This window comes from Lepisosteus oculatus, chromosome 28, assembly GCF_040954835.1.
Source record: "Lepisosteus oculatus isolate fLepOcu1 chromosome 28, fLepOcu1.hap2, whole genome shotgun sequence".
In the NCBI taxonomy this organism is placed as follows: domain Eukaryota; kingdom Metazoa; phylum Chordata; class Actinopteri; order Semionotiformes; family Lepisosteidae; genus Lepisosteus; species Lepisosteus oculatus.
The window spans coordinates 10086148-10102204 of NC_090723.1; the positions used below are offsets into that span (position 1 = coordinate 10086148).

General features: G+C 55.6%; 2 protein-coding genes across 7 annotated transcripts in view; one reads left to right on the forward strand and one right to left on the reverse strand.

Moving 5' to 3' along the window:
* Positions 1–4058: 4058 nt before the first annotated feature.
* Positions 4059–5681, forward strand: LOC102695416 (gastrin/cholecystokinin-like peptide). The gene is made up of 3 exons (XM_006638376.3): positions 4059–4127; positions 4425–4706; positions 5402–5681. Exons 2-3 carry the CDS (start codon positions 4427–4429, stop codon positions 5512–5514), a joined length of 393 nt encoding a protein of 130 aa, XP_006638439.1. The 5' UTR covers positions 4059–4127; positions 4425–4426; the 3' UTR covers positions 5515–5681.
* Positions 5682–7067: 1386 nt separating this feature from the next.
* The window catches only part of hap1 (huntingtin associated protein 1), a 29627-nt gene continuing 20637 nt past the window's right edge, over positions 7068–16057 (reverse strand). For 3 of the 6 annotated variants that reach the window (XM_015362367.2, XM_015362369.2, XM_006638377.3), the window contains 6 exons: positions 15412–15620; positions 15040–15258; positions 13387–13700; positions 12143–12334; positions 11092–11194; positions 7068–9588 (listed from right to left, as the gene is read on the reverse strand). In XM_015362367.2, the coding sequence (XP_015217853.2) occupies positions 9180–9588; positions 11092–11194; positions 12143–12334; positions 13387–13700; positions 15040–15258; positions 15412–15620 (1446 nt within the window). In that variant the 3' untranslated portion in view covers positions 7068–9179. Of the gene's footprint in view, positions 9589–10527; positions 10587–11091; positions 11195–12142; positions 12335–13386; positions 13701–15039; positions 15259–15411; positions 15621–16057 lie in introns of all 6 variants that reach the window. The other 3 variants (XM_015362370.2, XM_015362371.2, XM_015362372.2) reach the window with 3 other exon arrangements.

Consider the following 16057-nt stretch of genomic DNA (forward strand, 5'->3'; position numbering starts at 1 on the left):
GATTAGGGGATTTCATCCACAGGTCAGGAAACAGTACACAAATACCAGTGCCAAGGTCCCCAGCATGGACGTATTGAGAAGGAGAAAATGCTCAGAAATGTTTCTCCCCTTTTGGGGAGAATGGGGGCAGCTGTTTTTTCAGGAGTGCACATCGGGCTGGCTTTACCATCGATACGTTCTGAGGTTCGCTGTGTGTCGGGCTTCGTGTCGTCACTGAAAGGAAAAGTGCAACGTGCAGCAGCTCTCTGTTCAGCACTCATCCTTGATGGAACTCGAATGGCTGTCTGGTTTTGCAACAGCTAGGACCTCTGTCATAGTTATAATTAGAGCCTGTTGTGCATTCATCTAACAAAGGAGGTTTTCAGGGAAAGAAGCCCAAATATGGTTGACATACTGGCAAAGCAAATAGCCCTGCCGATTCACAGCTCTTGGGTCCTGAGTTTAATTCTGGACAGGGGTACCGCCTGTGTGGAGCTTGTACGGTCACTATGCCTGCATGAGTTTTGGCAGGGGGCACTAGATTGCTCCCGCCTTTCAAGTACGCATAGTAGCTGGGTGAATTGATGAGTCCTGAATCCGAGTTTGCACCCCGAGATGGACTCATGTCCCATCCAAGAGTGTTCTAACCTTGCAGCCTGGCTGCTGTGCCCCTCCTTGTGAAGCAGAGACTTTCTGAAAATGGCTTTGATGGATGAAGCCCAAGTACTGTATCGGTCATTAGTTGCAGATTTAAAATACATTCAATCACACGCCTATGACAGTAGAAGAGGCTGGTGCTTGTTTATTGGTGAGAGGGAGCAAACCCTGCAGGAGTCCAGCTGAAACAGACCAGGAAAGAGCCCTGCGGACAGGAGCTGCACTTCAGCGGAGGCAAATCTGCTGCACCGAATCTGCTGCTCGTGTTGGTTGCCTGTTGCGAAATACTTTCATATCATATCTGCCCCAAACCCAGATCAAAGCAGAGAACACTGCAGTAATGCCCATGATACAAATAACTGGTTACCATGGCAGAGCCCAGTCAAGGTGGGAGCGTGGTAGAAGCACTTCAGATCAGAGAGAAAACGCTGATGTACGCTCATGAGGAATGCCACAGAATTAGGCGATGAACTCCGCTATACAGGAGCAGCATGAAGGTTTGACGACCGAATGCCCCGATCTGTGTGTGCGTGCACTTCACAGAGCGGGCGAGGCACCTGGAGGAAATAAACAGGCATTGAAAACCAGGCGGAGGAGGAGCAGGAAAACCAGCTGCTGTCAGGAGAGGCAGCTCCACCGGGCTCAATCCGATCTTATTGTTCTTGCCGCCTCTAATAAAGGCTCTTTGTCCGTGGGCCAATGGAGAGCAGGCATGCGCCGCGCGATGAGAGCTGGCTCCGCGGCCGTGAGTGGGGCGCCCCGGCCTCTGCTCGCGGGCTCCACGCCGGGCCGCTCGAGGGCTGCATCAAAACATGTTTTCGTCCTCTTTTGTGTTTTCGAAAGCCCCCAGTGAGGGGGTTATTCATGGAATGCCAAAGATTGAGAGCGGCGAGCCTTAACGAGCTCCGGAGATCAAACGAGGAGGAGCTGGGATTGTTCTCCCCATTATCCCCCCGCAACAGGGCCCTCGGCTGGGGGAGCTGCAGCTCAGCCTTTAAACACCCCCCCCCAATGCCCTCAGAACCCCACACTGTCGGGATAAATATAGCTGAATGTACGGGGGCCATTCGCAGGAGCTCTGGGCAAACAGGAAGTGCAGTGCTTGTGGTGAAGGAGGCAGGCGCAGACATGTTGGTTCTGTCAGACAGAGTGAGCTGTTTCGGATCAGGCAGCCTCTCTGGATCAGAGCCTCAGCTCTCCGATCTGGTATGGATTTGGGTGCCTTGTCCCACGCACTCAGGCCCTGGTGTCCAGGCTGCAGTGTGTTTGGCTCTGCCCTTGTCCCAGGCTGCACTGGGAGAGGAGCACCTCTGGCAGAACTGGGATCTGAAGCCGGGAGGAAACAGGCAGGTCGTGAGCAATGGAGGGCTAAAGAGTGCCCAGGGCCTCTCTCTGTACAGCCTTGACCGCTGCTGTCAGGCTTCTCTCTCCATCCAGAATCAGCAGGAGCAGATCCTGGGGTCAATGAGCTACCAGAGGGAAGAAGTGCCCTCCCTGTTCCATCTTGGCCAAAGGGGCCAAGGCTCAGCTCTTCCAGCTGGTGTCCACTGGCGTCCTGAGAGTGACCCCTGTTCCAACCTGCCCCCGGAACAGGACACAGACTGCTCATCAGCTTGAAATAGGCCCCTTAGACCAAAAACTTAGGCACATATGCTTACTTCTATTTTAAAGCATTTGAAAAGTTAACAACTCAACGTATTTCAAGCACACTTTCCTCAGGAAGTTGACATCCTGTGTAGCTGTCCTGCTGTGGGTTCACCATCGTCACGGTTACAGCCCAACTAGCGCACTTCTGAGACTCCATCTACCTGCCTGCTGCTCCTTCCTGAGTGTCACAAAGATTGATCCGTTTTATCTCATACTCCATAAAGTCCCATCGAAGTCCCAGTAATTACCCCTGAAGGATGGGGAAGAGACGCGTCGCTTGGTGTTTAATGGACTGGTATATTGGCTTGTTATTGAAGTGCAGAAGGACAATCCTATTTCTGTCAAACAGGGCAGAAACTACTTCACACCACGAGCCCCTTTCCAGCAGCCAGTGATCGTGATGATTACAGGAGGAAGACCCAGCTCATGAACAGGTGTATCAATATGGCTCAGGAGTGCAGAAACACCGGAATGATGCGTCAAAGACGTGGCTCTGGTTTTTAGTCACTATGTAAATGTTATTGATATAGCGCCTTTCAGACTGTGGCCTAACGCTTCTTGCTAATCTGCACTGAAATGCCACCCTGATCTCTCTGCTGGGATCCCCTGTGTCACGGGGTTCCAGTCACCCATCCTGCCCCCCTCGTTTCTCCGTGTGAGACCCCCTTTCCTCGCTGCCTTGTCTGTCTGCTGGACAGCTGTGGAGCAGTGACCAGCATTGCTGCCTGGCAGCGCTGGGGCCCTGGGGTCAGCTCTTGGGGTGCTGTCTGGGTGGAGTTTGCATGTTCTCCCTGTGTTCACGTGGGTTTCCTCTGGGTTTAGAGCTTCAAACCACAGTCCCAGAACACACTGGTGTTTTAATTGGCTTCTGGGAAAATTGGCCCTAGTGTGAGTGTGTCAGTGTGTCTGTGTGTGCTCTGTGTTGGACTGGCATCCTGTCCAGGGTGTGTGTGTGTGTGTGTGTGTCTGTGTGTGCTCTGTGTTGGACTGGCGTCCTGTCCAGGGTGTGTGTGTGTGTGTGTGTGTATATGTGCTCTGTGTTGGACTGGCGTCCTGTCCAGGGTGTGTGTGTGTCTGTGTGTGCCCTGTGTTGGACTGGCGTCCTGTCCAGGGTGTGTGTGTTCTGTGTGTGCCCTGTGTTGGACTGGCGTCCTGTCCAGGGTGTGTGTGTGTCTGTGTGTGCCCTGTGTTGGACTGGCGTCCTGTCCAGGGTGTGTGTGTGTCTGTGTGTGCCCTGTGTTGGACTGGTGTCCTGTCCAGGGTGTGTGTGCCCTGCTTGCGCCCGCTGCCTGTTGGGATAGACCCTGGCTCTACTTCTACCCTGTTCTGGCTCAAACGATTAGAAATTGGAAGGATTTACTACCCCTCCACTCTGTCGTGCTTCACACTACCTGCAGGCTGGTTCCCACAGACCCCTCTCATTCACTAACTGGTTATTAATAAAGCCCTTTACTGTCACAGCGCTGCCCCGCGGCCCAGCTCCCCTCTCACGAGCATGATGTGCTTGAATCATCCGCAGGCTTTTGAAGAGCCATTAGAGGATCTGCCCGGAGAGGGATCGAGCGCCGGACGCAGAACTTGTTCTGAACCCGCTGAAGACGCGCAGGTGCCGCGATTACGCACGGGGAGCGGATACTCTCTTTGTTTGACCTGTTATTGTTCTGTGCCAAATATACCGATCTCGGAGGCACTCCAGAAGCGACCGAGACACGGGCGAGGGAGGGGCCTCGGCGCGCGTGTGAGGCGAGGTTCGGACCCGCTCGGGTGTATATAAGCGATGGACCACAGCGCAGGCACACAGAACCGCGACCGGAGCCGATAACCGAGGAGTCTTCGCAGCTCAGGTAGGAGGCTGTGCTGGGGCGCATTCTCTCCACGGGGCTTGGGCATGACGGGCGTCAAGTCCTGACTCTCAGCCTTTTCCTGCACTTTCCACCCTGTTCACACCGGTACTCGCGTTTCTAACTCCGCTTTCTTTCCCACTCTGAGCGTTAAACGTTTACAGTTACCTGCAGAAGATGAAGAGAGAAATCACTGTTTCTGTGTATGTTTGTATTTTGTTGCCCTTTCCTGAAGAGTGTCAAAATAACCTGGCACTATGATGACGATGATGATGGTGATGTTGGTGATGTCTTCCGCAGACATGCCCGGCAGTAAGGTGTGCTTGTGTGCCCTGCTCGTGACCGTGCTGGCGGCGGTCTGCCTCGCGGTGCCCCTGCCCGAGACCCTGGGCGACGCGGGCGCGGCGCTGGCGCACAGGGACGCGCTGCGGGAGCGCGCGCGGGCGCTGCGGGAGAGGACCCCCAGCGGCGCCCCACGAGACCCCGCACAGGGAGCGCGCGTGGCCAGGCAGGACCGCCTGGGCTCGCTAACTGAGGAGCAGCGGGACCTCGTGTCCAGATACGTCCTGCAGGCGCTCACGGGTACGAGACGGGTCTCTTAAAAATAACATTCCATCCAGGACCCCAGAAAACAGAATCAAGTGTCTTTTCTGTCTACTATCTCTCTGTAGTGGTCTGGGGGAATTCATAGGTTTGTAATCTGCTAAAGGTAACTAATTAGAATTAATTTTTATGGTGTACAAATATTTATTGACGCCGACTTTGAGATAAAGAAATCTCCCGTTTAGTACAATGAAGGATGATTGCACAGTTTACATAGTGAAATACGCAAATTAGAAATTGAGAACGGACACGGCTGCGGTCAGAACAGTACAGTGTGACTGCACAGAACGAGAAATAAATTAATACAACAGTGATCCCGATTCAGTAACTGAGAGCGCAGCGTAAAAGGAAGATTTGTAACTTCTGAACCAGGACTAGACATCTCTATATCCTGACATTCGCGGAGTATGTTATTGTGAGAACCAATCCCTTATAATGTCGGGTTCATTCCTTTCATTGACATTTCATAGAAAAAAATTACATCTCGCTGTAAATTTCGCTCTCTCTACTCCGAGATGCTTGTTTTAATCATCGTTTTTACTTTAAAAAACCTATAGAACTCCACTTTCCCAGCACACAGAAAAGAACAGCGCACAGCCATCACAAAACCCAGACTTCACTGTCAAGTGGTTAGTTTGAAGCACTGATTCCTGTCCGTCTCTGTCTGTCCGCAGAGTTAGCGCACCGCGAGGGCTGCAGCGACGACCACCCCATCAACATCTCGGACCGCGACTATCACGGATGGATGGACTTCGGGCGGCGCAGCGCCGAGGAGCTCGACTCTTGAAGCCTCTAGTGGCCTCTTGGGGGAAGTGCACCCTGCCGACTATTGCAAAAATCAAGATTCCATTGACAAGTCGCCAGTACTGTACAGATTTGCAAGCTGCAGTAGATGATATTTTGTTTATTTGAAATATGATCATGAATAAATTAAAATTACCTTCTGTAATATAATTACCTGCTCTTTGCTCATTTGTTTCTTCCTCGAAGTCCCTTCACCGTGGCTGAAGCCTTGCAGATTTGGGGCTGTAAAAAATAATAATTAATAACTGCTTAAACTCATATAGCGCTTTACTGGACACCACTCAAAGCGATTTACAGGTAATGGGGATCCCCTCCACCACCACCAGTGTGCAGCCTCACCTGGATGATGCGACGGCAGCCATAGTGCGCCAGAACACTCACCACACACCAGCTCTCAGTGGGGAGGAGAGCAGAGTAATGAAGCCAGTTCAGAGATGGGGATTGTTAGGAGGCCATGATTGGTAAGGGCCAATGGGAAATTTGGCCAGGACATCGGGGTTACACCCCTTCTCTTTTCGAGAAACGCCCTGGGATTTTTAATGACCACAGGGTCAGGACCTCGGTTTTACGTCTCATCCGCCTGTTTACAGTATAGTGTCCCCGTCACTATACTGGGGCATTAGGACCAACACAGACTGCAGGGTGAGAGCGCCACCTGCTGGCCCCACTAACACCTCTTCCAGCAGCAACCTCAGTTTTCCCAGCAGTCTCCCATCCAGGTACTGACCAGGCTCACACCTGCTGAGCTCCAGTGGGCTGCCAGCTGTGAGTTGCAGAGTGATATGGCTGCTGGCGATGCTGGTTTGACACATTTAAAAGCACATGTGGATGGCTCAGAATAATAATTTGGAAACAAACACATTTAAGGAGAGGAGAAAAGTTGCAGTTGACTAATCAGGAGCTAACCCTACAGACAGTTTAGTGTTGAATGTCCTTCCCCTTGTCTCAGTACACTCCAGCTTTCTCCTGGTCTACAGCTCCATCTGAACTTTTAAAGATGAATTAGACCCTTTTCTCAATTAGAACTCAAACACATGTAACAGACCTGCAGGACAGTGTCTGTTCAGCATCATCATTCCTGGAATCCTGTCCACCACTGTCACTTTCCAAGACTGAAGAGCTCAAGTTCCTGCACTGGTCTTCAGTCTCAAGCAGAGATCATAAGATCACTTTATTGGCCATATACAATTTCTTGCTTTAGGAATTTGTCTGTTTCACATACCCCAACTTGGTCTCTATGAGACACACAGATAGGGAGAGAAGCTTGGGGTCATTTATACAGTGCCCCTGGATCAATTGGGGTTCAGGGCCTTGCTCAGGGGCCCAACAGAGTAGGATTCCTCTGCCAGCTGTGGGATTTGAACTGGCAACCCTCCAGCCACAGGCTCAGATCCTTAACAACAGAGCCACCGCTCCGCCCCAGAACAGCACCTAAAAGCCTGAGACACACCCCACCACCCAGAGGAAGACAAAAGCAGAAGAGTTTCCCTCCTCCCTGTGAGGGTTCACTAACAGAGTGCGTGCACACAGGTCATGTCTGATGCATGATCTTTATTGAAACGTTTCAATATTTACAACAGGTAATGATATACAAAGACACAACAGAAGTAGTCGCAGCGAGAGCCCACTCTCTGCTGCCCCACGCACCCTGGGCACCAGGGCTCGTGTCTCCCAGAGTGGGCTCAGCTGGGCCGCTGTAAAACCCAGCTAGAAGGATCTTAAAATCTGTAAAAAGAGAATCTTTGGATCCATAGTGTTTGGGATGTCAAGCAGTTCCAGCAGCCAGTCTGAGGCAGAAAATCAAAGTTATAAACTTCTGTCTCTTCATAGAGACGAAAGACGAACCCCAGCTGTTCAGAGACTGGACCCTAGATTGCCTGAGCCTGATATAATACAGTAACTAGGAAACTAGGCTGGAGCTGTGGCTCCTCAGTTCGTTAACAAGGGAAACTGAAAAGAGCCCATACCCCAGACCACCTGAGAGCATGTTTCTAGCAGAAAAAGGACCCCAAACTGATTAGTTTAGTTCGAGATCAGACTGAACTGCTGTTTTGAAGAATCACAAGCTGAGCTCCTCCTGGACAAGTGTGTGATTTCGACAGGTTTGTGTTCTGGACAGGTGTGTTTTTGTGTAATCTGAGCAGGTGTGTGATCTGGGCAGGTCTATTGTTTTCTTTGAGTTTAATGTAGAGGTAATCCAGTTTCAATTAAAAGGGAAAACAATTTAAGAGGCCTTTTTATTAGACAGATGTAACACACACAAACCCAGGCATCTGAACTGTATACTGTGTAAAAATATCTCTACATTTCTCTGCTGCTGCTTTTCCTATTTTTGATTGCAAAGAAATTTTTAAAAATTCACAGTCCAGAACCTTTTATAATTTGTACTAACTTTCTCGTATCTGTTTTTTAATTGGCTGTTTCTGTGTGCTCTGACAGGCTGGCTGGTTTCCAGCTGGACCTGGAGAATTCGCACCCAGAGCCAGCCTCTCCAGACGAGCTCAGTGCTCCCTGTCAAGGCCTGCACGAAGGTAACACAGGGGTTAAACAGGGGCTCTATTTGGTCTTTTAAGACAAAAACCCATTTTAAGAACATAAAGTTGTTAAATATGTAAAAAGTAATTTTAAAACAGAGGGACACTAGTGCTTGTTACTCTTAACGTTGTGCAAATGTGAACAGTGCTCCCCAAAGCAATTCTAAGGTGCTTTCTCTCTATTTATATATAATCTGCCTCTGTGAAGTGCAGTGATACTCCTCACCATTCAGAAGGGATTCTGTGTTTGGAGAAGCTCAGCATTCTCAGAGTCCTTTGTGGTTTAAAAAATAAAAAATACAAAACAAAATTAATGGCTATAACACACTGGACACATCATAGGATCTCTACAACAACACAAGTAAACCAAAAGAAAGACAGCATGTTTTCCCTGCAGTTTACCAGAAAATCAGTGTTAAGTCTTTGTAGGTGAAATTTAAGGGCAGGAGTCAGCACCTGCAGCATTGCACACAGCTGCTGTGGCGCCCTCTACAGGCAGCCTGGACACACAACAATGCTGGAGGCCAAACCTACCCTTTCAGAGTTGACCACAGGTTTCATGGTTCCCTGAGCTTGTGCTGGCTGGGTTCCTGGTCTGGGAACACTGGGATTAACTGGCCCAGACCGGACACCACCAGGAGTTACTACAGTACAGTTCCACGTAAGACATCACCCAGAATCAAAAACAAGGATGAAGAGCACAACACACAGAAATTTAACACGTTAACACTTCACGACAGAGCCCTGCCACAGGCAGTCAGGAGGTCCTGAAGAAAGGAAAGTGCAATTTGCTGTTTCACACCAGGCGTGCGTTACAACAGCAGTGTCATTAAAACAGGGCTGCAGCTGTCCACAGCCCCCAGTGCAAGTTTTAATATAAAACAATCGGGACACGTCTGGGCCCGGCGCTGGCCCGCTGGCATGTCCCAGCGGCACCGCATAGCCCCCCAGTCCAGGAGGAAGTGGGCTGGATCGACAGCAGCAGAAATCCACAGCTGAGACAGCGGAACAGAGCTGGGTCGGTGCTGAGCAGCAAGCAGTGCCCTTCGTGGACGGGTCCGAGATGACTGGTGTGTGTTTTTCCTGCCCGCCTGGGGCACAGCGGGCGGGATGGTCAGGGCTCCTCGGCCTCGTCCCCGGGGTCGATCAGCCCGCGGGCCGCCACCTTGGCCAGACCCAGAGAGCGCAGCTTCTCCACCAGATTGAAGCTGAAAATGTTCCTCCCCTTCCTGCAGGGGGCAGCGCTGGCACGGCCCCTGTCCTGTTCGCCCGGTGGCCTGGCCAGCTGGGGGGCCGGGGGGGCGCCGAGCTCGCTCCTGCCGCCCTGCTGGCGGGTGTAGACGGCGGCGGAGATGCCGCGCTCCTGCAGCAGCCGGACCAGCCCCAGGGAGGCGCTGTGCGTGTGGGCGTGCTCCCGCAGGTTGGTGGAGGACTCGCAGCGCGGCCGCCTCAGCCCCGCCCCGCCGGAGGGGGCCGCTAGCCCCTCAGAGGTCCCACAAGAGGACAGGCTTCGAGGACGAAGGCTGCAGGGACAGGGAAACACGGGGCGGTTAGGAGCGGGCCGAGCCCAGAGGGCAGGGTTAGTGCCGCGTGCGGTCCGGTCAGAGGGGTCAGCGTCCCTTCTCTGAGTCCCCACGGAGGGAACTCTGCTGGCTCCAGGGCTTCTGCTCTGAGCTCTCCGTCACGTCAGCAGCTCTCCTGCGTTTGGACCTTGCCTGGTGTCCAATGTCAGTAAGGTCACCAAGGGGACACGAATAAAGGTGCTCGATTGCAGCTGTGCTCCCTGTGAAAGGTGCAAAGTTCAAGCTGGCGGGACTCAGTGCCGGGACGCTGACAGAAGAGAAGACTGAAGTGTGCTGTTAGTTCTGAGCTGTTAGTCAGGGGTTAGAGAGCAGGAAGGGGGCTGTTAGAGGGGCCGAGGGCTGAGGGACAGGAGCAGGGGCCCACCGTGCTCAGCCTGTGCTGACAGAAAGCTGCTATTCTTCACTTATTCTACTGAGGCAACATCTGTGCGTATTACGACACAGCCCCTCTACCTTGGCAAAGGCCTGGAAGGCAACTGCATCAGTGGACTGGAAATTAAGAATGCTGGTTTTGTCTCATGTTCATGAGCTTGCAGCCCTGCCAGAGGGAGGTGGCAGTCAGCGTAGGGCCCTGCACTGCCCTCAAGGCCAGTGTCAGCGAAGTCGAGCCTGAGTAGGGCACACACACCTGCCCTCGCCAGCGTGCACAGTAAGACTGCTGCCTTTGTCAAGGAATAACGTTAGCAATGCTGAAAGGAGCCAGGCTGACTGAGAGGTCAGTGGGTGTAGAGCAGAGTTCAGTGCTGCTGTGTCTTCCCCGGGCTCAGGCCTGCTGGCACGCTGGGCGCAGAGCATGGCAGGGGCTGCTGTCCGCTGTGCCAGGAGCCCCGGCCGGGGGCAGCTGTCTGCTGGGACACTTGTACACTGGGAAACTCTTACTTTGGCACCACAAAGCCCTTCAGAACTGGAGCAGCATCCGGTACCAGGGCTTTCGCTGTCTAGAGGAAGAAAATGGAGGAAGATGAGGAAGAGGCTGCCTTCCCGTCGTGAACATACAAACCCCTCTCCTCGATGGAAGTGCAGGACAGCAGACAGAGGCCAGGAAATGCAGGACAGAGCAGGACGCTGTGCAGGCTTGAGGACCCAGGTGGGAATGAACTGTATACTGCGGTTGTCTGTTTTCACTAGAGCTTTGCTTCCTTAATGCACAGCAGTTACACAAGCAGAGAACACCTGAGCCCAGACCCTGCTCGAGAAGTCTGTGTGCTGCAATGTATTACACAACATATAACGCTAGCATTCCGTCTCATGCAGTTTGTGGTCAAGGGGTATCTAGCTCTGCTGTGCTGATCTGTGCAGTGCAGTATTTTACTGCATTGTGAACTGCTGGCTTCCGGTCTGGACCTGCGAAATGAGGCTTCAGAAGACGCAAAGGGGGTGTGACTGCAGCCCCTCCCTGCGCTCCCTCGCCAGGCTGTGGCTCTGCCCTGCCCCCTGTCTTACCTGCGCGGGGGGGCGGAGAGCTGGAGCGTGGGGTGCAGAATCCGGCAGGTGGTGATGGTGTTGGTGGGGGGGGTCGGGGGCAGGTTGTTACAGGACTGAGACACTGGAATGGAGGAGATGGGAGAAGGCGGGGTTAACACACAGATGGCATGGCAATGAGCACACACAGAGCAAGAGGGTGAGGGAGGAGAGAGGGTGAGGGAGGAGGAGTCCGTGAGGCAGTGATGGCATGGGGGAGCTGGCCTCCTGCGTGCACTTTCCCAGGCTACAGTGCCTGCAAGTGGCTTTCGACTGACCATGAAGGACAGGGAGGAGCTGTGCAGGTAGTGGACTGGAGTGACCAGGGAGGAGCTGTGCAGGTGGAGGACTGGAGTGACCAGGGAGGAGCTGTGCAGGTGGTGGACTGGAGTGACCGGGGAGGAGCTGTGCAGGTAGTGGACAGGAGTGACCAGGGAGGAGCTGTGCAGGTAGTGGACAGGAGTGACCAGGGAGGAGCTGTGCAGGTGGTGGACTGGAGTGACCGGGGAGGAGCTGTGCAGGTAGTGGACTGGAGTGACCAGGGAGGAGCTGTGCAGGTAGTGGACAGGAGTGACCGGGGAGGAGCTGTGCATGTGGGGGACTGGAGTGACCAGGGAGGAGCTGTGCAGGTAGTGGACTGGAGTGACCAGGGAGGAGCTGTGCAGGTAGTGGACAGGAGTGACCGGGGAGGAGCTGTGCAGGGGGACTGGAGTGACCGGGGAGGAGCTGTGCAGGTAGTGGACAGGAGTGACCGGGGAGGAGCTGTGCAGGTAGTGGACAGGAGTGACCGGGGAGGAGCTGTGCAGGGGGACTGGACTGACTCGGCGTTCCAGTGGGTCTTTGAAAGCAAGCTCTCCAAGTGAGGACTCAGTGATCACTGTCAGGCTCTGTTCTGTTATCAAAAGACCTGGTCTGTCTAATTTCAGTCTGACATCACCCCTCTCCCACACCTATAACAGCCCCTGGCTGCGGCCCAGGGAAGGCGATGGGAGGTGTGGGGCAGGGCGGGGGAGGGTCCTGTGCCTGTACTTACCCCTGGCGCTTTGTGGGACAGGGAACAGGCTGAGGTCTGGCTCGTCCTCCTCCAGGTCGTTCAGGCTGTACACCTGCTCCAGGTCCACGTCCAGCTCCCGGAAGTCCTTGGTGAGGACGCCGGGCCGGGGGTACAGGATGCCACCCAGGTTGGGCCGCGCCAGCTGCTGCCACTGGTGCAGGGTCACTGAGCCTGGATGGCGAGAGGGAGGGGGTGACGCCGATGGTGACACAGGCCCAGAGCAGAGAAATCTTCAGCTTTTAACCCCTAACAAAATCTTACTTTCCAAAAGAGTGTCTGAAAAAAGGGAAAAAATATATTTCCTCTGCAGATATCTCTGTTCCTTGCTAGGTTTTTTTAAAGCTAATTTCAAGGACTCAAGACACTATCTAATTTTAACATTTTACCAGGGCAGCTGGTAAAGGCAAACATCTGCATGTATTATTGTGAATGCTGGCCTTTCTGCCAGTGTCAGCCCCTCCTCTGGGTCATCTCTTTTTTAATGACCAGTAACAGCCAGCTGCCATATCACCCTGCAACTCACAACTGGCAGCCCACTGGAGCTCAGCAGGTGTGAGCCTGGTCAGTACCTGGATGGGAGACCTGGTGGGAAAAACTCACCCTGCGGTCCATGTGGGTCCTAATGCCCCAGTATAGTGACGGGGACACTATGCTGTAAACAGGCACCGTCCTTCGGAACGGACGTAAAACCAAGGTCCTGACTCTCTGTGGTCATTAAACATCCAATCTCGAAAAGAGTAGGGGTGTAACGCTGGCATCCTGGCCAAATTTCCCATTGGCCCTTACCAATCATGGCCTCCTAATAATCCCCATCTCTGAACTGGCTTCATCACTCTGCTCTCCTCCCCACTGAGAGCTGGTGTGTGGGGAGCGTTCTGGCGCACTATGGCTGCCGTCACATCATCCAGGTGGGGCTGCACACTGGTGGTGGTGGAGGGGATCCCCATTATCTGTAAAGCGCTTTGAGTGGAGTGTCCAGAAAGTGTAAGCAATTATTATTATCTCTGTTCAAATCCGGCTCTCCACTGTTCCACCGAGCGCCATGTCTTATTTCACCACTAGGGGGCGAACAGGACGCCTGCACTAGAGGCACCAGTACAGCGGTATCCTGTCTAGCTCCCAGAGGAACAAGTACGTCCAGACCTCGAGACAAGGGCCTGGCTTGAAGTGACTGCGGCTCAGACCGGGTCAGAAGTCCGATATCCCGGTCCGGCCCGGCTCACCTTCCAGTGGCTTGACGATCTGCAGGCGGTCCGGCAGACAGGACCGGGAGCCGCAGGACAGGCCGGAGCCGGAGTGCTGGGAGCTGCCGGAGTAGTTGGTCCCGGTGGAGAGGATGCTGTCGTTGGGGGTGAGGAACCCGCTGGAGTCCCCGCCCGCCGCCAGCGCCTGCAGCTTGCGCTCGCGCTCCACCTCGAAGAACGGCCGCTCCGAGCTGTGGCTCTCCTGGCGCGCCGACAGGCGCCGCAGCGCCGCCTCCAGGTCGTGACCCCCAGGGGTGCCCGGCTGGCCCAGCTTCTTATCCGCCGCCTCGGACCTGCAGCCGACCGGCACGGACAGACAGCGTTACTCTGCCATCGAACAGGAGAGGAGGCTGCACCCCTGCACTCTCAGCGCCCCTGTGCCCAGACTCTCTCCCAGCTACTGCTCGAGCCCCTACACCCCCACAACCTGCTCCCAGTCCCACCTTTCCAGTGCCCCCACCCTGCTCTCTGTGTGTGTGAGGGGTCCCCCCTTTCCAGCGTCACCCCTGACCCCACCCTGCTCTCTGTGTGTGTGAGGGGTCCCCCCTTTCCAGCGTCACCCCCTGACCCCACCCTGCTCTCTGTGTGTGTGAGGAGTCCCCCCTTTCCAGCGTCACCCCCTGACCCCACCCTGCTCTCTGTGTGTGTGAGGAGTCCCCCCTTTCCAGCGTCACCCCTGACCCCACCCTGCTCTCTGTGTGTGTGAGGGGTCCCCCCTTTCCAGCGTCACCCCCTGACCCCACCCTGCTCTCTGTGTGTGTGAGGGGTCCCCCCTTTCCAGCGTCACCCCTGACCCCACCCTGCTCTCTGTCGGTGTGAGGGGTCCCCCCTTTCCAGCGTCACCCCTGACCCCACCCTGCTCTCTGTGTGTGTGAGGGGTCCCCCCTTCCCAGCGTCACCCCTGACCCCACCCTGCTCTCTGTGTGTGTGAGGGGTCCCCCCTTTCCAGCGTCACCCCTGACCCCACCCTGCTCTCTGTGTGTGTGAGGGGTCCCCCCTTCCCAGCGTCACCCCGGACCCCACCCTGCTCTCTGTGTGTGTGAGGGGTCCCCCCTTCCCAGCGTCACCCCTGACCCCACCCTGCTCTCTGTGTGTGTGAGGGGTCCCCCCTTTCCAGCGTCACCCCTGACCCCACCCTGCTCTCTGTGTGTGTGAGGAGTCCCCCCTTTCCAGCGTCACCCCCTGACCCCACCCTGCTCTCTGTGTGTGTGAGGGGTCCCCCCTTTCCAGCGTCACCCCCTGACCCCACCCTGCTCTCTGTGTGTGTGAGGAGTCCCCCCTTTCCAGCGTCACCCCTGACCCCACCCTGCTCTCTGTGTGTGTGAGGGGTCCCCCCTTTCCAGCGTCACCCCCTGACCCCACCCTGCTCTCTGTGTGTGTGAGGGGTCCCCCCTTTCCAGCGTCACCCCCTGACCCCACCCTGCTCTCTGTGTGTGTGAGGGGTCCCCCCTTTCCAGTGTCACCCCTGACCCCACCCTGCTCTCTGTGTGTGTGAGGGGTCCCCCCTTCCCAGCGTCACCCCTGACCCCACCCTGCTCTCTGTGTGTGTGAGGAGTCCCCCCTTTCCAGCGTCACCCCTTGACCCCTCCCTGCTCTCTCTGCCCCTCGCCCCTCGCGCCCTGGGACACTCACAGCGGGTCGTCGGGCAGCGCGGGGCTGGCGCCGGGCGGCTCCTCCATCTGGACGCTGGCGCTGTCGGAGCCGTAGTAGCTGGTGCGCGGCGTGCTGACCTGGCTGGAGCGGGCGGAGGGCGGGCTGGAGCCCGGGATCTGCGGAGACGGGCAGCGGGAGCGCAGCCGCGCCGCCTGGTTCACCGCCTTCACCGTCTCGAAGACGCGGCGAGGGTGGCTCCTGCGGGGCGACCCCGAGAGTCTGCGTCAGCCCCTCCCACACCCGCGCCCTGACGCCAAACATCCGCTGTCTGATTCTAGAAAAGCTCCGCTTCTGGGTGGGAGCACTCCACTGGTACGCGGGTCTCGTTCACGTGCTGTGAGCCGGGCTCACCTGTACTCGGGGGGGGCGGGGCTGTCCAGGCCCTTGCGCATGGTGCCCTCGATCTCGGCGGCCAGCGAGTCCATGGGGAACACGGCCAGCGAGCTGTAGCGGTTGATGGTGCTGTTGGGCAGGCTCTTGTTGCGCAGGTTCTTGATGTCCTCCCGCGCCTCCTGCAGCATGTCTTCACACTCCGAGTACCTGTCCTGCAGGTCGCTGAGCTGGGGAGGCACAGGCAGGGGCGTGGTCAGACACACACAGGCCTGGAGCGACGGGGGCACGGTCAGACACACACAGTCCCGGAGCGACGGGGGCGTGGTCAGACACACACACTACCGCAGCGACAGGGGCGTGGTCAGACACACACACTCCCGCAGCGACAGGGGCGTGGTCAGACACACACACTCCCAGAGTGATAGGGGCTTGGTCAGACACACACACTCCCGCAGCGACAGGGGCGTGGTCAGACACACACACTCCTGCAGCAACAGGGGCGTGGTCAGACACACACACTCCCAGAGTGATACGGGCGTGGTCAGACACACACACTCCCGCAGCGACAGGGGCGTGGTCAGACACACACACTCCCAGAGTGATAGGGGCTTGGTCAGACACACACTCCCGCAGCGACAGGGGCGTGGTCAGACACACACACTCC